This window comes from Lissotriton vulgaris, chromosome 1_1 (assembly GCF_964263255.1).
Source record: "Lissotriton vulgaris chromosome 1_1, aLisVul1.2, whole genome shotgun sequence".
In the NCBI taxonomy this organism is placed as follows: domain Eukaryota; kingdom Metazoa; phylum Chordata; class Amphibia; order Caudata; family Salamandridae; genus Lissotriton; species Lissotriton vulgaris.
Window position 1 is genome coordinate 1,299,875,686 of NC_141685.1, and position 21,325 is coordinate 1,299,897,010.

A 21,325-nucleotide genomic window follows, 5' to 3' on the forward strand; every position below is an offset into this window, starting at 1 on the left:
ACCCTTGGTGACGACACCGGCGGAGGGGTCGTAAGGTCGCCACAGATCCAGGCCTGGATCCGGAGGAGCCCTGCGGCGTCGGGACCGAAGTCGCCAACGGCGCCGAGGCCGAAGCCGCCGGCCCGCCTGGGCTCCCAGACGGGTCCGCGGGGCCCAAAGGCACCTCGGCGGGACCAGGCAGAGGGAAGCGTGACCTCATAGCTGTGAGGAAGGCCATGATCTCCTCTGGCGTCGCGTTCAGCCCAGGGACCGGTAAGTGTGGAGCTGGACGCGACGCTGGCGGCTCCGGCGGAGCCGCGTGGGCGGTGTCGCCCGAACCCATGGCCACGTCGGAGGGAGTCAGAAGAGCGATGTCGCTTCTTCGACTTATTGTGCCTCGACTTACCCGAGGACTTTGAGCCCGACGAGTGGTGTCGCGCTATGATGACTGTGGACCGGGACCTCCTCCTGGACCGGGACCTCTAGCGGCACAGGCCGACTGCCGGATCTCGAGTAGCTTACGGGACCGCTCCTGCCTAGCTTTCGACGTTGAAGCCCGGCAGTCGGGGAACGACTTCTCATTATGGTCGGCCCCGAGGCATTAAAGGCACTGACGGTGGGGGTCGGTAACCGGCATTAGTCGGTTACAGTCATCGCAGGGTTTGAACCCGGGCATCCCTACCGGCACCGTAGTCAATAAGCGACTCGAGAAGATCCAAAGTAGATCGAAAAAAGTTAGTAAAAATTGACTAAGGAGTACTGCTCTTCCCGGATCTGCGCTTGCTGGTGCAGAAAAAAGAACTGACGTCAGCACGCAAGGGTGGTGTCTAAGTGCTCAGACGACGTCATTCCGGCGATCACGTCGACTGACGCGGAGCCGCAGACGACGCCTACCGACGTGCAGGGGTACTGCTACGCAAAACTTTCCGGATCCAGTCTGACTCCTGGGGATATTCTAGGGTAAGGAATCTAACACTAACCTGTTTCTTTCAGATATTGAGTTTATGGAGTAGAACTACTAGTGTGAACCAGTAGTGAGGGCAAGACCTATTATTGCTTCCTGTGAAAAAAATAAAATTGACTGCTCGATTGGCTACATGTGGAGGGACAAGTTTGTGAAGGACATAAGTTGGTTATAAAATTGGGAGTTTACCAGAAACCAAAGCCCTTTGATATCAGAGGAAAACCCCATTATCTGACATTCACACTCAAAGGATACAGCAAACACCCTGGGAGGATTACAGAATCTTACACCGCAAACTAGATAATTTAACACCAGAGGAGCAGCCACAAAGTCCTTTGAACATTGATTTAGGACTTGCTCCCGGTAAAACGTCACCATTTTTCATAATGGACTAATAAAAACTTCCCTCTATGAAAGCCAACTAAACTTATGATCCTCATCACCTAAAATAAGGCAGAATATCCTCTAAACTTCCCTCAGAATCGATTCTACTTTAATATTTTTTTTAAACTTCTGGTTTTCTGTTGTCTCCAATAATATCGCCTTGCTCTTTTCTTTATTTGTGCCTTACATTCTACCCTGTCCACTTCAAATCATTGTTCATGTTCTTGGTTTCTACTGCCACCCCGATTTGCCTTCAATTCCTCTCCTCATTACGCCCATCCACTAATACTCCCCTAGCTCAGTTTCTTTTCTCAACGCGACCCTTTCTGGAACCAACCTAACTAAACGTTACTGGGTCATGGGGTTGCGCTTTCTGAATTATTTCAATTGCATCCAGTTTGACGTAAATAAGGCAGGCCTATTGTTCCATTTACAGTACACTGATATTGCAGGGGCGAGTGTGCTAAAAGTGCATCAATTAAAGAAATAAATATAACTGATAAAGGAGAATATGAGAATTCACACATTGTACAAACTTACTGCTGGTTCTCCAGGCCACTTTCTACATCTGTAGAAGTGTAGGTTTGGTCTCCGTCTACTTTCTATACTTATTCGCAATCTGGGCAGTTTTCCTCCTGGTTCTTCTGCCTGGTTTCTACATCTATAGGTTTTTATTCATAGTTATATTTTGAGTTAATTCTTCAGTCTTTTGCCCGATTCCTAGAACTGAATGATCATTTTTCACGCTCCCTTTACGGTCTTCATTAACCCCATATGAGAGCCTTATTCAGGACCCTTCTGTGTGTTCCTCTGCTCTACTGGTCACTCAGCTGGTGATGTTTCAGTTTTTTCCTCATGGTACTCCGCTCCACGTTATCCTCTCTTCCAATAACAAACTCTTCTATCATATTAATTTGCTCCGTCTCAAGTCTCTTTGGTGATCTTTCTATTTCTTAGGAGCACTCGATCCTTTGTCTTCCTGCTTCCTATTCTTCTCAACTCAATTTTTGTTCTCATGTTGCTTCTACTGCAAACTCTACTGCCTCTTCCGTCTGTTTTATCTCATTCAAACATCCCCTGCCATTTCTTTTCAAGCAAAATATTTGATATGCTTGTATGTACATGTAAGACCTTCCTTTTTTCTGCTTTTTGAGTTTATAAAATGTCAAATAAGGTTTTGATAATGAAATATCCTACCCATTTAAATATCTGTAAATAGCACTGACGTGGAAAAAGTATCACTCTAACAAACGTACATTCATTCTCTACACAATGAAACGGTTTGGCAGGAATTCACCACTAATCCCCACTGAAAGTTTAAGAACATGTGGACCTGTCGCTTATTTGTGACCAACCGTGACTAAATCATATGCAATGGGTATTAACAATCTCCAGATTACAAAATAGGTTTAATCATTAATTAAACTATCTCTAATTGACTGAGAATGGGGCCACCTTCAATGCTATACCTTCCCACTAGTTCCCCACCATTGCTGGGTATTGGTTGGTGCATCGCCCTACAGTTTGGTGTGTTTCCCTGTCTTGGCAGTAGCTGGTGCAGTATCAGTTCCATCCTGCAAAGGGCAGCCAGCAAAGGTTCAGCCGCTGTCTACTAGTGCAGGTCGGTTAGGCAGAGATTTAAATATTGCTGATAGGCAAGTGGTGTTGGACCAGTCCTGTGTGGACAACAGTCATCTGGCGCTGGAGAAAGTCTACATACGCCACTCATGCAGGCAGCAGGTGCGTCCAATTCGGAACTTTCGGTGCTACAGTACTACTGCCAAGACGACTGGCTGCTCACACCACTGTGTAATCTTTGATCAGATTCAGTTGAGGTACTGGAAAAACAGTGATTTAATGGGCATGGTAAAAAACGCTTTACATGCGCCTCTCATCTGACTCTCCACACTCCATTAAGGATACCCGCCATGGTAAGGCCTGTGTCCTCTCAGTGTTTAATTTGTAATGCTATCTATTTGGTGTAACCGTGAAAGGTGTTCCAGTGCGAAGCTCGTACGTTCAAATACCAGCCGGGAGATGCACCACTTTCTAATCTCCTGTATCATTCAAGCCCCTTGGGTTTCACAATTATGCTGCAACCCCCATGTTTTCGCAATATCCCCAGCACAGCTGCGGTCATCACATCCAGCACAGCTGCGGTCATCACATCCAGCCTTGCCGTATCAGGATCCCTCTATCCTGTGGATGGGATCCACACCACTCAGTAGCTCATGTCCACTCAGTGTCTCTCTAGGGCACCGAAGTGCAGCCTCATGGTTGGATCTTTGTCTATCTTGTGGAGACTCAACATTTCTCGCGGTGGAAATCGCCGTCTAGGGGACTGACAAAGCCACCCCTCTCAGTGTCTCAGGTCTACTGGCAAGTGCTACACACTGCTGCCCTTACAATGCTCTTGATGCCCAGTTTCCATCAGTTCAGGCTGTCTGTCACTGATGTTCACCATAATGTTTCTTGTCTTACATATTTTCAAATTGGTTTGGACAGATCTTTAGATTTAAGAGCTTTAACATCAGTCTCACTTAACCTGATCTTGTAGTATCCAACTGCCTGGGACTGAAGGAGAGTTGGTGATTTTAGATCGGAGGAAACTCACAGCAACGGTTCTCCGTAAGAAACTGGTCTCATTAAGATATGTCAAGGGAAATGCCCTTGAGTAGGCATGGTTGGTATTGGAAGCTGGCAACATATGGCTCGAGAATAACTCCTCTGGTAGTGAAAAGAAAGGAAAATGCTTCTTACCAGTATGCATCTGTTCTTGGCATGTGGGGCTGCTGACATTCATATCTTAGCATAGATCGCCGCCTAGTGTTGGGTCCGGTAACAGATAATGTTTTGGATGGAAGCATCTAATGGATTGATTTGGTTATTGTTGCAATAGATTCCAAATCTTTTCCATTTAGCTGCATAGCATGCTCTAGTAGTTGGCCGTCTTGCCTCCTTGATGATGTTCATGCAATCAGAAGGTAAGTTAAGGTATCAGAACTCTAAGACCTCAGGAGCCAGATCGCTAGGTTCATCTGATTGGGATCTGGGTGCCTGATTTCTCCATGGTTCTGAGTTAAAAGATGGGGCGAGAGGCGCAGCCTTTGGTGAGGAACTACTGAAAGTTCTAGGAACGTTGTGTACCATGGTTGTCTTGCCCATGTAGGAGCAACCAAAATCATTGTGAATGACTGCGGACGTAGCTTGCGTGCCACCAGCGTAATCAGTGGGGTCGGTGGAAAAGTGTACGCAAATCTGCCTGACCAGTTCGGACATATCGCATTGACCTGTGACAACGGATGTGGGAACCTGGCAGAAAAGTACTGGCATTTTGAGTTTTCGTTTGTGGCAAACAGATCTATCTCTGGATGACCCCATTTTTGGAAGAATGGTTGGAGAACTTGAGGGTGAATCTCCCATTCGTGTAGCTGTAGGCTGTGTCTGCTTAACAGATCCGCTATTTGACTGTCTTTCCCTGGCAGGTGTTCTGCTAGAAGAAAAATGTTTCTTGGAATTGTCCACCTCCATATGCTCTGTGCTAAGTGGGACAGCTGTGGAGTGTGTGTCCCTCCTTGTTTCTGGATGTAGTACCTGGCTGTCATGTTGTCCGTCCAGATCAACACAGCTTTGTTGTACAAGTATTTCTTGAATACTTTTAGTGCCAGAAATATTGCTAGCAACTCTAATTGGTTGATATGCAGTTTATTTTGTTTGATTGTCCAGAGCCCTTGGATTGTGTATTGAAGTAAGTGGGCTCCCCAACCTGTCAGTGATGTGTCCGCTGTTAGTACTACTTGTGGAACCGGCTCTTGGAACCGTCGCCCCTTGTAAAGGTTTTCTGGGTTCCACCACTGCAGAGAGTTTAAAGCGCGACTGTCTACCAACACTAGGTCCTTTAGTTGTCCTTGAGCTTGGTTCAACTGCCGTGCTAGGCATTCTTGCAGTGAACGCATTTGAAGTCGGGCATGAGGGACAATGAATATGCAGGAGGCCATCATGCCTATGAGCTGCATGAACACTTGAGCTGGCAAAGAGTGTTGTGGCTGAAAGTTTTGAATTAGAGTCTGCATGTTGGCTATCCTGGCTGGATTTGGATATGCCTTTGCTACTGTGGTATCTATTGTAACCCCCCAGATATTGCTGTATGTGGGAAGGCTGTAGATGGGATTTTGGGTAATTTATGGAAAAATATAAACACATCCATAAAGGACAAGGGTCTAAGGGAATGTTTACCGACAACACCAGATTCAATCCCCTACTCAACGGATAAATCACAAACAAATCTGATGGTCAGTAATGACCACCAGATTTGTTTGTGATTTATTTAATTTATGGAAAAACCCAGGCTGTGTAGCAGCTGGAGTGTCTGAGACGTATGGCTTGCACACTGCGCGTACGAGTTGGCTTTTATGAGCCAATCGTCCAGGTATGGAAACACGTGAATGTGTTACCTTCTGAGGTGAGCTGCCACTACCGCTAGACATTTTGTGAAAACTCTTGGGGCCGCTCAATGTTTTTGGTCGAGTCGATTACTTTTTTCGGTTCGACCGGCTTTGTGTTGTGATCCTGCTTTTGTTGATCAACACTCTTCTTAGGATCGACAGCCTTTTTTGGGTCGGGTGTTCTTTTTGGATCGACGACCCGTTTTGGTTTGAGGCTCTTCTTCGGCTCGATAGCTTTTGACTCGATAACCTTTTTGGTTTGGGTGACCTTCTTTGGTTCGACCACCTTCTTCGGCTCGACGACCTTTGGCTCGACGACCTTCTTCAGTTCGACAACCCTCTTGGGTTCAACAACCTTCTTGGGGAGAATGTTACTTAGTCCTGGGCTATCGGAAGGCTTTGTTTTGGGCTTCGGAGCCGAGCCGGAAGGTGGGGCTTCTGAAGGAGCTTGTCGATCACGGCTAAGGCCTTTAGGCGATGCTTCGACCGGAGCCTTCGGTTTTGGGATAAGCAGTGATGGGGGATGTGTACTCACGGTTTGCCCCGGCGGGATCTGGTCATCGGAGTCCGACTGGTCCTCAACGGGGACCAATTCTATATCAGAGTCCGCCGCTTCTGGGAGGTTGTGTTCATCATCGAAGATTTTCTCCGGTTCCGGTACCAGCCGCTGCATCTCTTGCCTAGTGACCCGTTGAATCCGGATGGTCTTCTTCGAACGGAATTGGGCACACGCTGGGCAATTTTCTTCATTGTGCTCCGGTGATAAGCACTTGTTGCATACTGTATGTTTGTCAGTATGTGGGAATTTGGAGTGGAATTGTGGGCACCTTTTGAACGGGCTCCTTTCCATCAACAGCAGGCCCACGTGGCGTCGAAAGGCCCAACGGCCCGCGTCGACAACCGGATCAAGATGGAAAGTTTGGTCGAGTCAAGAAGTACCGAACGAGAACAATACCGTCGAAGTCGAAGGCCTTTTGGCCTTTTAAAGTAGGTTAGTTTCGGTTCCGAAGTTGGAGTAGAGGAATAACATCCAAACCCAATGGCGGAAAAAAACAATCTGAAGATGGAGAAGATGCCCATGCGCACGTAAGTCCAGGGGAGGAGTCACCTATCTCGTGATACTTCGAAGACTCTTCCAGGACAACAAGGTGCAATCATCCAGACCCAACACTAGGCGGCGATCTATGCTAAGATATGAGTTCAGCAGCCCACATGCCTCGAACACTCCTTTTCAAATATCTGCGCAATCTGTACAAGAAATCAATGAACACATTGGTCATGATAGGGGACTGATCATCTACCTCGGTTAGTTCCAAGCCCCACACCCTAGTTATGATCACCTTATGCCATTGGTTTTAAGTAATGAACCCTAGGTACTCCCTACGCCTTCTTTGCATATATTCTACAGCATGTTGTCACTAAATAGATCTCTAAGAATTTACAATCCTGCAAAGGAAGAAACAGCGGAGACAATGGTCCAGATGTTCAGAGCTAACTTGTCGATATGTTAGGTGACACAGACAGCTGCGAAGCGTAAGTTTAAAGACTCATGGATTATGTCAATGGGCACATGTGTAAAGGCTGTATAATTAGCATCAAACCCCTGAGCTGATAAGCAAGGAGATCCAGCTACAACCAGTAGTGATGATGCCATAGAGAAGGTGTTTAATGTTGAAGGTCACAGGGTCAAAATATATATTTTCATCATGTTACTGGGAAGGCTGTTCCACCAGTAAAGAATGTTACGGCTAACCCTTTTACTCCGGCACCCCTTAGGAAACATTGTAATCTTCAGTAATGTAATCCCCTTTCCGACACATTAAACATTTCTAGAAGGGATGTCCATGGCAGAACAAACATATGTAAGACTCTTTGCCCAAAGAAACATAATTTATCTCTGCAAGTCTCCCAGCTCTTTATAATTTTTGCCCTGCTGGAAAATTCCCTGTATGCAATTATTCGTCAAACGAAGAAAGAAGCAGAATGCAATATTCACATAAATCCTCAAGATGAACATTGTTCTTTCCGAAAGACTTGTAATGTTTTAAAAGACTGGTTTCTTGACTTTGAAACATGGTTAAAAACTATGGGCTTCTTTGAAAAAGAAGATTGTATCCCATTTACACAAACCCCGAATCATGCAGAATATCAACACCAGTTTTACTTGGGATGAACTGAATTGGCATAACAGCTTACTGCAGTTTAAACATACATTTTCACCATCATCTTTGAAAAATCTTTATATTAAAAAGTAAAGGACTATAAAATGACAAGCAACAAAATAATCTGGCACAAAAATATGGTCCATATACTTTCGTTCTGATAGTATGCAACCGAAATTATGAGTTGTATAAGCAGCTAAAGCCCGTATTTTCAGCTGTACGTCATGCAACAGAAGAAAAAGCATTGAATACCAGTCTGAAAAAAATTGAATTGAACTGTTTAATTGACCTTTTTATGAGTAATGGAATTTACCAATAGTAGAAAAAGGCCTCTCCGTTTGTTTTTCTACAAAGTTAGATCCATTCATTTTTCCATCACTCCCCTTTCCATTTTCGCTTGCTGTTGCTCTCTCCCTCCGTTCCTTTGATTAGGGTGGGGTATTCAGCATTGGCATTAAAATTACATTGGAAATATCTTCCGACCCAGCATTTGTGATGGGGTCCAATATTTGCCTTCCTTTGAAAATAGATGGTTTTCTTTTTTTTTTCACATTGATGTATTTTTGTTCTTGGAGTTTTCTTTCTATTATTTTTAATGTAACCACGTTTCAACTAATTTGTTTTTCCACATTGGATTATTTGGGTTTGTTTTTCTATGAATTTACATACTACAACGTTTACAAATTAATACCATATTCACGCACTAATCATTATTAGCTTGAAGCAGGCGAATACATCAGAAACATGTGTCTCCACGAAAGATTAAATGTTCTTCTGATGTTTTCTATGAGGGTTCTCAAAGCTATGCTGGGACAACCAAGCTCTCAGTATTACAAGACGTTCACGTAAAAGGGTAGGAGAGAGCGCACTCTTTTTGTCTTAGCTTTCAAAAAGTTTTGTTCCGAATAATGTTCTGACCAATCATTGACGCACCACCCCATTTATCCTTTTTAGGCTGTTTTCAACAGTGACATCTTATTGGGGCACTTGAGTTTATCTCTCCAAAACATTTTCATTGCACTGCACTTTTTCATTCTTACGGTGCCCTTTTAATTATAAGTTGACGCGTTGCTTGGGAACATTGATGCACCCATGAGATTTTTCAAGACTATTGTCCGTCTGCACGCTTAAAGATGATTTATTTAATAAATGAATACATGTATATAGTGCAGACCGGATCCAGTGGTTGATAGAGTGCTTCACAAAACCTAGCAGCTGGACAACCAACTGTGAGAGGAGAACATACAATACAGCAAGTGAAAACACAATATTTGCAGGTGGGTTGAATAACTAGTAAATAACCTGTATACATACTTCATACTAGTCGAGATTTGTGCTCACTTGGAAAATTCTTTATGTATTTCGCTATAAGTATAAACTGAATAAGTCCGAGAAATCTCAGTCCAACCTGAAACAGACTACACGGACCGGAATATTTCATGCGACAAAAATTGATTTAAGGTATCACTGCATGGTGTAGTGTAACTATTTTCAACTACTCAAGGCTAGCCATTAGACTGGGCCTGGTCTGCTTGGCATCATCAGAAATCTGTTATACGGGGAGGTATACATTAAATTATCTAATTAAATGCTCACATCGGTGAACCCTTCGGCATTTTCTGTAGAATATTGTATTCTTCACAAGATTTAACAGGGTTGGATTGTTACCGAGTGAAAGGTAATTTCTGCATCAACTTTTAATTTCTGAAAACTAATTCTGTCACATGTGTGTTATGAATGCTTGCCAAATCTAGTTACTCATCAAGGGAGAAAACTGAGTCGCTCACAAGCTACATCTAGAGTTCTCGTGCTTTAGTATCTTTCATAGATGCACATGATTGAAGTATTGCTCACTGTCAGGCTCTGAACCATAAGTTGGAAATTTTAAATGCTTAAGAAACTAATTTATGGATGACTGTACCTCGCCACTCCACTCCTAAACTGATGATGTACCCTGATTATTCTGCGCTTGGAGCTGCAATGTATGTGTGAATGTTTGAGTAAATGATTCTAAGTATGTTTAATATGAGCGTCAGAAGACTTTACACTCTTTAAGAAAGCGCATGTTTTTTTATTAAGTGGTGCTTGTCACATTTTGATGAGTTACAATTCAATTAATTTCAGTTTAACTAGAAATAATTATTATTAATTTTTTGATATGTTCTTAAAGTATGAACGTTTTGCATGAATGTGAAAAACAAATTAAGCAATCGGATTTGTCGTGGGAATGTTTGGAAAGTCATAGCCTTGTTACCCAAAGGCACTGCAATGTAATTAGTGGCAGATTGTGCGCTATACAAGTGTAAGGCACTAACATGACCTACTTGAACAAATAATGCTCGATTCTGCACAATTAATTTCACTTCCTCCCCTGGGCTCGCTAGAGTGACCATCCTCCACCCCTTTCATCTTCTTGCCTGCCTGCTGTCACCCATTCTCTTATTCGATCGACCAGCCACGCCCTCGACGCTGTTCCACGCATCCGAAGAGCCACCGCCGGAGGAAGATCCTTCTCCTACCTGGCGGCCAAAACATGGAACTCCCTTGCCCATCCACCTTCGACTGACCAAGGACCATCTCGCCTTCAGAAGACAACTCAAGACCTGGCTGTTCGAACAGTAGCGGACCCCTTCCCCCAAGCGCCTTGAGACCCTCCCGGGTGAGTAGCGCGCTATAAAAGTGTTATGATTGATTGATTGATTCACATAGATACCTCTGTGTCCTGCTGCTCATCGTTCCACCGCGGGTTCAGATGGCCAACCCGGGAGCTGAGATTGGTTGAGATGGCATAGCGTGGCTCTGCATCACACTGGGAGATGCCGTTGTCAATGGCATCAATCTCCTCCACAAAATTCTCATACATCTGGAAGGAAAAATAACATGTGAATAAAAAGGTGTATCAAGGAAACCATAAGCACTTAAAGACCTGAGATGGCCATATGTAAACACATGAAAGGGTCAGAAGACCAAAGCCATAACATGTCAGAGAGGACACAACATCACTGAGGAAGATAAAATGCTAGTTGTTGGTGCACACAGTATAGCCAACTAACTTACAGTACAGCTCTCAAAGTAACCATTATTTTATATTCACTGCTGGTTTGTCAAATATTAAATTTAGTGATACCACCAGAAGATAAAATTCCTATAATTGAGCACATACCACCAAGACCCCATGCCCTTCCAATGGATTCCAGTTAAAAAAAACTCCAAGCCACGATGTATCCCCTCACTCATCCTTTGGTCTAGTACTTCTGGAACTTCGCTTCTTCCAAAAGGGGAGAGGAAAGAGGAATCTATTGTAGAACTCAACATCATGTATTGGTTACTCAATTGAGTAAAAGTATACACCATCTTAAGCCACTCTAAAAGATCAAAATAGCAAGTCCTCCAAATGCATAGTGCAAGGAAGCGAAGGCACCGGGAATATGAAAATTGCATAAACACTGAAGAAAGTTCCCAGTGAACACTCCCCAACCCTCCCGCCACCCCCAGCATTTTTTTGTCCTACCTTATCATACAGTACTGAGATCTGTGGATCTTCCTCCTTAGTACTCAGGATGTGGGCCAGAATCCGGGACCCAAAGTGCAAGTACACCAGGCCGGCACTGCTGAGTTTGGTCACCCAGGGTTTCTCAGGTTTCAGGCTGTTCATGGTCTCCACAAAAGACCTGTAAAAAGCAACAGGGGAGAAGGAATCAAAATAGTAACAGAAAGGGGATGTTCCTACTTGGACTGAGCAGAGTCGTCAGCCTACCTAATAAGCCAAAAGAATTCAGTTCATGTAATGCTTCATTGATATGGCCAAAAGTCCTGCTTATTACCCAGTATAAGCAGTGCAGTAGTAAAATATGGATAGTAATTTCAACTTTGATAGAGAGTGCAATAAATCGGCTTTGTCATTGGCTCTGGAAACGTGTTCCTATTCCCCATCGCTCTCCAAGACATATCAAAGATATAGCATTATAAAATCCTTTTCACCAACTTGGGTACCGACATGCAAACCTCCACTTAAAATGAACAACAATTTAAAGACGCATTAAGGGCCACAGAACATGCAACCTCAGTTTGTACCTGTTGGTAACAATAAGGTCCATGCACACATCCGCTTCAAATCCCCATCCAGCTAATTGTCAGAGGTCCACTAGTCCAATCCGGTACCCAGCAGCTAATCAGAAACACAACCCCTCCAAACTCAAGTGCCTAATCAGGTAATACATTCCAAACACAACTATGCACAGCACATCCTCGAAACCTTGACTCAACAACTCACCTCTCCTGCCCCTACTTCACCTCCCAGCATATCCCATCAGACACTCCTCTGTTATACCCATGTTATTCGGGTTTATAAACAGCCCAAAACACTGCCCTGCTGGTCTATGCTTCAGTTCACAGTTTCCAATGTCAAATAGTAGCATTAGTGACTTCCTTCAGTTATTTGTGTTAAGTCTTTCTTTTGTCTGTGACGCATTGTGTTTGTTGTTACAGCAGATCTAAGACAAAGAATGCTCACTTCTGTGGAATAAAAACATATTCTAACAGACAAAGGGCAAAGAAAGGGTCTGAGTGTGAGAGAGCAGGACCTTCGATTTGGTACAGTTATAGGGTTTCCGGACTTTGGAGATAGGTTGGGTACAGAAACTTCAGTAATCTCTCCAGTCTTATCTAATGTTGGTCTTTAAATCAGTTCAGATTAAATTAAAGAACACCTTGTCCCAGCACCTCGCAGGGCCAGTGATGCAGAACTCCAAATCAAAAAACTTAAGGGATCTCAAAAATCTAACCAGGCCAGCTGCATTTATGTATGAAGATCTTTTGAACTGCTGTAGAACAACGAGTATCAAGATTAAGGGTCTGGAGGTAAAAGCCTGTGTGGAGTTATTGAAGGATGTGTGGGGAACCTCCTGGCCTGAGGAAAGCAAGACTGTCCAAATACACAGTGGTGGTGTGTCCTAAATTCACAACTCAGCAGCCTGTCTTTTCTGATTTTCACACTTCAAAGTAGAAGAACACGTATACTGCGCCCAGCTAAAAAAGGGCAAACTCAATTTCAAGAGCATACCTGCACCTTCTTAAATGATCAGTCACCAATTAGTTAGCAATGAAAAGTCATCATGGAAAAGCCCAACTGGAAACAGGCACAGGAGTGGACCTTTTTCTTTGAAAGCATGTTCCCCTACTAAAAGTAATACGCGCCTTCAAGGAAAGTGTTCTTGGGGATCAGGAAGAAAGAAGAACAAATACAAAACCTGGACGTTTGAGGCATAAGTAGTAAGCTTTACCTGGCATTAAAGGAAAGCTGCTAAAGAAGGCGGTAGCTATTTGTTTGGAGATAATAACAGTGTGTAAACATAAGGGGCCAATGTTTTGGAAAAAAAGAGGTTTGCACTTTTTTAAAATAGCGATTAAAGCTGCCCAACAAAAAAGTTAATTAAGCGGTGAGAGACCGCTATACCCACTTACCATCCTGTTTCATTAGACGGTTATGTGAAAATTATATAACACAATGGTGAAATGGTCAGGTGTGAAATGGCTCTTCACCCTTGATTCAATCCTTGCAAGCCAGAATCACAATAATTCTTTGCTTTATTAAAATAAAAATACAAATGGCAATCGTCACACACTTCTGGTTTAAAATGTAAATTTTCTTAAGCAGCTCTATGCAAATCTAGACCATCAATTGTCTACTCGAGTTAGGACCACACAAGCATAGCCATGTAAATCACCTATTCCAAGCAGCTTCCCGTTTATGCATCTCTGGCTGTTCGCTATTAGAAAGTGTATCCGCTTTTTTTAACTTAAGAAGCAGAGTGCTTGCCTCCTAGGGCAGAGTGATGAAAATACAAAACGATTCACATTATCCCCATTTAAAACTTATAAGTCCCTTATCGACAAATGTTCCTCCCGGCAACAAACTCTACTATCAATTCTAATCAAAGGATTAAACCCTTTTCCTCTGCCACTTTGAGCCGCAGAGAGAGAAACAATACTATTGATCTCAACTCTATTCTTTCATGTCTAAACATTGACAAATCGGTTCTCTTCCTCTAATTCTCAAACCACCCAGAACTAGAGAGATTGATAACAGAACTACCGAGTATGGCTTCACCAGTTTTGAGACCATCCGGTCTTAATTGGATTTGCTATAATAACCTGGACAGACATTCATTTTGTGAAATGTTGTACAGTTCGTGCAAAAAAATAAAATTAAAACAAAAAGAAAAGGGTGAAAACAAAAATCGCCACCTTAGTTAACAGACAAAAAAAAAATTATATCAGCCCAGCTAGGTTACTTGTGGCATATTGAATGTCGGCCACAATACTTAAAATTCCATTTTAGAAGATAAATTACGAAACCTTAATCTCATCATTAAAAGCATTGAGCACGCACAATTTAAGAAAATCAAAAATATACTTGACTCAGTCACCCAAATATATTACTTTGTGGGGCTGGATAGAACCATCAAAATGATGGTTGCTCCTCAAACTTGTTTTAGGAAAGTTTGTGCTCCCTCGCTCTACAAACGTCTGCAAATCATTGAACAAACTGGTCTCCAATTGTACCTGGAGAGCCAAAAGGACTAGAATACCTCTAAACAAACAAATTGGGAGGTACTTTCTGAATTATGAAATAGCTTTCTTGGCCAGATGAGCCACTTGGTGGCTGAACACAGATACCCGCACATTCACCACCTTGGAGTTGCAACGGAGGCTGACCTAGTCAATATTCTCACCCTTTTAAATAGGGCAACATAAAAAACTGAAAGTACCACATTCCTTAATGATCATAAAAGACACAACAGTTATCAGAACTATGGACAAAAGATCCCAAAACAAACTAAAGGGTTCAGAATTAGCATCACAATGATTCAACCCACAAATCAGAGTCGAGTTAGAGTTTCATATAGTGAAGTAGTGTTGAGTGGAATAGTGTCTTAGATTAGAGTAGGAAACAGTATTGTAGAGTGGAGTATGCATGGTTTTGTATCACAAAGCAATTACAGGGAAAAAATGTTCAACTGAAATGGCTGTAACATTTGCACAGACATACAGTTTTACTGATACAGGCCTCAAGAAATCTACTTGTCAACTCGTTATGGAGAGTCAGATTTTATTATGGTGAGCTTTTTTTTGGCCTACTGACCGGTTCTCGCAAGCTGACAAAGAGCAGGTGTTCTGTTTTTCTCACAAAGTGAATGAGCAGTAAAGATGCCTTTACATCTTGTTTTAATCTGGTCAGATTTGCTCCAAGTTCAGAGACAGGGGTCATATGTCAATTTGTGTCTTCGTACAATGAACGTTTAAGTAAGAGGGAGAAAAGTAGAGTATTTTGTACAGTGAACTGTCAGACAATCGTGCTGTACAAAGAGTGTGAATAAAAGGTGGTCAGTTTTTTTACCTAACATGCAACATTTAAATATCTAATAAGGGAACTGTACAAACATTTCAAATTATATTTCATGAGTTATGAAAGCACATTTCTGTAACTCTGATGAAAAACAAGATTTTAATAGGATGAAAACAAATCAGAACACTTTGCTTAGTGATGTGCAAATAATTTCTGCTGGATCCCAATTTCCAAAGATTGTTTATACGCTATATAGTTTCATCAGTAAATATGCGTTAGTGTGCACATTTGTGGACATTTCAATAGAAAATGTGCGATCTGTGAATTAAAGTGCAATAACAGATCATGCTAATATATTTATTAAAAGAGAATTTTTATACATTAACTGAGAAATATTCTTGCCCCGCCCTGATGGCAATGCTATTAGTGAGCTAAGAGTCAAGTCAGGGATCATGTGTAATAATAATAATAATAATAATACTAGTATTTATAAAGCGCGAACAGCTGCCTCAACTAGGAGGCGTCCCGGCGCTGTGAGGGCTTAACAAGAAAGCTAGCTGGGAGTCTGCAGCCTAGAGAGGCATCGAGAACAGCCACGACTTAAGCTGTCTCCTAAAACTTGTTTCTGATTGGGCCTTTCGCAGCTCCGGAGGCAGGGAATTCCAGAGACGGGTCACGTTGGCTGAAAAGGTCCGGCCGCCCAGTCTAGCCCTTTTGACTCGTGGCACACTCAGTAGCACCTGATCATTTGAGCGAAGGGAGCCATATCACCATATATGTGAGCTAAATGTGCATTATATATGGAGCAAACGTTTACTCTATTAACTCAAGCAAAAGAGATTTGTAAAGCTGAAATGTTGAACTCTCACATTTGAAGGTGCTCTCAAGATAATAAAGAAAAAAAGGAGTCTCTGTAAAATAAATATTTGTCTAGGATCACACAATTTGAGACCAATTTACAGGTCAAGTACATTACAGTTAGGTTGAGTAGAATATTCAAGTTACTAGACCTGCAGGTCTAGTAAAACTTTTACAATTTTTAGAGGCCTGTGATACACTATACAGGGCACAAACATCAATGTGTGGAATCACCTGTTGTATTGATTTGTTTCGATACTATTAAAATATTTGTTTCCAAAACACTTGAAAAATTGTGCAAATACAAATTCGTTAAGGCTCAATATGTTTATAAAAAACAGACAAATTCGATTTTATCATTCAATCCACAAGGATTCATAGTATTAAGAAAACGAATCCAAAATGTTTCCCTTTGTGCAAGATACCTCAAGGTATCGCTCTCCAGGGATACAGACACCAGTTCAAGAATGGTAAAACGTAACTGTGGGATAGTGTGTTTCTTCTCCATCCAGTGTACCGCTAAACATGATTTAATGTTGGATGTGTGAATTATGCTCTTATGTTCCATTTTTCTAACTTTTACCTAGAATACCATGAAACCTTGTGGATTGAATGATAAAATCGAATGTGTCTGTTTTTTATAAACATATTGAGCCTTAACGAATTTGTATGTTGTTTCAATCATTGATTTATACATATATGTCTGGATACACTCTTTATTTGTTTACTTCAAACCACGCAGAAAACGCAAACTCCAACACAGGGTGTTCACTTAGGTTAGTGGATCAATTCACACTGACATCTTATTAGTGTATATATATATTTATATATATAGAGTCTTTTTTACGTTCTGAATTTAGTTTTATTGCATGTTTTAGTTAGGGAGACACCGTGTTTTTTGAGTTAGAGAGACGCCGTACATTATTTGATCTATTCAGTATACTCGCTTTTGGTCATTATTAAGATATGCTCACTGTGTGATGTATAGACTCAGAGTGCATGGTGGAGCGGGGGCCATCTTGGGAGAGTTACTCGGAGTACACACCAGTCTGTTGTTTGTGTTTGTGTACGCTGACGTCAGACGCGGTTCTTTTAACACACAGTAATGTCGGGCACTTTTTGAAACCGAGAAGCTGGGGCCATGAAGTGGGTGTCTGTGAAGCTATTACGGTAAGCTATAGTCAGTTGGGACGGGGGGTGAAACCTTGGGATTAGGAGGTACAGTTCTGTAATCATGTTGTTTTGGTTCACAGTACACATGCATTTGAAGACACAAATACATCAGGAGAACATATTGGCAGGTATTTCGATTGAATGTTAAATTGCATCACTGTTTTTTGATTGGTTGGACATTGAAAAGTAGGTAAATTCATTGGTGTTTGCCATAATTTTTTAGAGTTTGTCATGTCTACATAATTACGTGGAGGCTATTGATCGGTGAATAGTGACGCCGGTGAGTGTTTTAGAACTACACAGGGCTTTTACAAGGCATGAGATGGTGTTTTCTTTTGCACTGGGTTTGCATTAGAATTTACATATTCACGGAGTATACGGGGTAGGAACCTTGTACTTTTTGCACTTTTTGAGTGATTTGCACATACTTTTGTTATTATTATGTAATTTGAGATGAGTGTTGATAGGATGTACATATATATTGATTTACACACATCTTTGATAAGAACTGTGGTTTTTTTAACCTTAAAACGCTCTGAATTTTCTGTTCATATTGATAAAAGTACATAGATTGATTTTGTGATTTTGGAAATTTGATAAGAATCAGAAACATGTAAAATCTGTACATTTCTACAACATTCCCCCGACGAAGGTGCCATGCACCGAAATGCATTGGAGTGGTGCTTTTTTGAAAACATTTGTTCTGAAGCTTCAAGAATTGAAGACGAGTGCATCATTTTGTTTTCATTTCTGGGAGTCATTTGTTTAGAATGATTCTGCAATTCTTTGTTTTTTGCATTTTTGAAAAGATTTTGATTTAAGAAAAGTTTTGATTTAAGAAGAGAACAGCATGTTATGAGTCAGGGAATAAGTATTTATAATTGTAAAGCAAAAATTATAGTAAATGTTACGGATTGTATACCTTATAAAACAGGTGAACAGCGCGTCCTCATATTCAAGCAGTTTTTGTTTGAAATAATTTCATTTGAATCGGTCATCGGAGAGGCTAACCAGGTTATCGTGGGGACTGCACCGCAGTACACTATTTGAATACATGGATTAATTCATTGATATCACTAACACTTAAACTGGAGTGCAGGTTACTCACACACAGAATTTTGTTAACATTCTAAAGGCTGTCATCGGAGGCCACCTAATAGCTATAGCGGAGAACGGAAATAAGGACCGTGGCCCCCCCCAAAAAAAAGTAAAACTAGAAAAGGAGGTCCTTCAATTGGAAAAGATACAGACGCTCGGGGTCAACTTGAGTATGAGGACGACAAAAAATCGTACATGCACAATTGTGTCTTCTGGGCCATGGCAGAGAGGAGTAAGCTCTGCTCCGGTTGACACATACCTATTATATGGGGGAAAGGCAGGGTTTAGGGAAATAAAACAGGTAAACATTTAGCACATAAACAGAGAGCTAAAATCAACAGGGACAGATTAGAGTACCTAATTTATACTAAGGGGGATAAAATAGTACGGGTGAAGCATTTAGTAGAAGAACTCCGACACCACTACTAATCCCTTTATATGCTGCACAAGATCTGGCGAATTGGGGAGAAGAGCACACCCTAGCTATTTTTAGGCCAAATTTGCCAAAGTGAGAAAATCCCAAACAGTGCACCTGGAGAAACAGATTCAAGTGAAGAAAATTATTTCAGATATAGCGAATTTAAACCTAATAAGGCCCCAGGGCTGGATGGATATTCCCCTTTATTTTATAAAAACATTTTACCACAGTCTATCCCCTCAACTAACCAACCAGTATAATTCCTTCATAGACAGTGGAACACTTACATCCTTAATGCTTAAGACAACCATAGCACTTATATTCACACTAGATCAAGATGCCTCCCACAGTGCCTCATAGAGCCCCTACTCCCTCATCAATGTTGAAGCTAAGCTCTCGCAGCTATCTTATCTGCCAAACTCAATCCATGTATGCAAGATCTCATAGATCCCGATCAAAGCAGATTTATTTCCAAGAGAAGATGCTCAGTAAATACTAGACGAATCCTATACTTAATAGATGATGCAGACAAATCTAACAAGGATACTACACTTGATAATGTACACATATGTAACACCAGCGCTATGATCTTAGCTATCAACACCGAAAAGGCATTTGACAGCCTACTGGCCGAATTTCACCGAAACCCTTCGGGAATTCAGCTATGGGGGAACAATTCCAATGTTTGCTTCAGTTCAGGAATTCTTCTCCGGAATCCCAGATTTGAGTGAATGGCATTTTGTCCCACCCTTTTCCTACACTGAGAAGAACGTGCCAAGACTGCCCCCTCCCCCCCCAACCACTTCTGTTTCCGTTACATATAGGAAAATTGGCACAGACAATTACAGTCCATATGTCCATACAAAGCATCCCATTCAGGTAGGAGGCACATAGAAAATTGGTATGCAGATGATTTAATCCTCTCCTTAAGGGATCCAGGATAATCACTCCAGGCAGTGATTGGAGAGAAACATGCTTTTGGTGTGGTCTCTAGATTTAAACTGAATTGGCAAAAGTCTCAAATTTCTAATTGCACGATTCAATCTTCCTAACAAGATACACTTCGTGCATTACACCCAATAATCTTGAATCCCACACAAATTACCTTTCTGGGGATTCAACTAGCAACAACTCCACAGCAAAAATAAATTTTCGACGTTTACTTGGTCAGACCCAAGAATATTATAAGGCTCCATAATGTAACTCACTATTATCAAAGATCACAACTCTGCCCCTCAGTAGAGTGGTCTAGAGATCGGATAGAAAAACACTGGTGCTTCATGGTTCAGCAAGTAACTGGGATCCATATATGGAAGTTTCCTTGGCGGCTTAGAGCCCATAGACTCGGTGGTCTCTATTCATCACTAGAAACTAAGCGCTAAAGTTGCAGTATGGGTTTCAGTGGCAAAGAAAATATGCCCTTGTAACTTGCCCATCCCCAATCACACCAATTATATACACAATATGGAGTTTCCTTTGACCCCGAAAGAAGAGCAATTTGAAGCTGGTTGAGAAACAATGAAAAAATTCCGGTACTAGACTCTCGTAAGCATGAATGAATATTCCCTCAGAAGCAAGATCAGTGTTGGAGAGGCTGCAGGAATACAGTGACGTCATCTACTGTGGCATTGTCCCAAGTTGAAAAGATATTGGAAAGAGGAGGTAGATGATCTTGATAGGAAAATGAATGATGAGATCCCTTGATTTCCTGCGTATACCAAGAGGGAGAGAGAGAGGACTAGGTAGCTAGTCCGAGTCCCCTAGGGTTTATATGTGATTAAACAAAAAGGACTAGCTTAAGTTGACCAAAGTGTTACAGTACTCAAATTAGTTCTGTCACGGGCACCTTGTTGGTGTATTCATGAAGCCCTCACCCACCAACCTAGTTGGTGGCATGCTTCATCATCGGGCCCACCCAGTGACACCTAGTATGTCCCGGGTGTGCTACGACGCCTGATTACAGCCGAGCTGGTATATTGCTGAGAGTGCAGTGAGGTTGGGTGAGTTGTGATTTAAAACTGCTTGGTGGTGGTCCCAGTACCTAAGGGTAAATTAAATTTTAATAACTGGGCCGTCACCAGCGGTTAAAAGTAAGGGTACAGGACGCGCAAGGGTGGCGAGTTACTGCCCCCTGCGTCCTTCAGATGGTCGACATGTTTCAGCCAGTGCCTTAGAGTATTCTGGCTTTCCTCAGGACCGATTTTTAAAAAGGTGTGGTGAAATAAAACAGACTAGTGTTGTGGTACAGACTATGTGATACACACACTAAGGCGTTTTTCTATATGTGAGAGGGGGATTCCCTTCTCATGCATACGCTTTGGGTTATTAGCCAAGGCTTCCTGGAGGGAAGCGGTAAGGGGATGACCAGTCTTTCTGGTCAGAGCCTGCCTTGTACCTTTTGTCCCGCCGTCGTCCTCAGGTATCCCTTGATTTCCAGCATGCACACTACTGTGCTTACCTAGCACCCGAACATATCCGCTGCGGTCAATCAGAGGC

The 21,325-nt window shown here is 42.1% G+C and overlaps 1 protein-coding gene across 1 annotated transcript in view; it reads right to left on the minus strand.

Moving 5' to 3' along the window:
- Window positions 1–21,325, minus strand: part of MYG1 (MYG1 exonuclease) — a 158,012-nt gene that overhangs the window by 46,927 nt on the left and 89,760 nt on the right. The window contains exons 3-4 of the mRNA XM_086965434.1: window positions 11,446–11,605; window positions 10,648–10,797 (exon numbers count right to left, since the gene is read on the minus strand). Of these exons, the coding sequence (XP_086821560.1) occupies window positions 10,648–10,797; window positions 11,446–11,605 (310 nt within the window). The remainder of the gene's footprint in view (window positions 1–10,647; window positions 10,798–11,445; window positions 11,606–21,325) is intronic.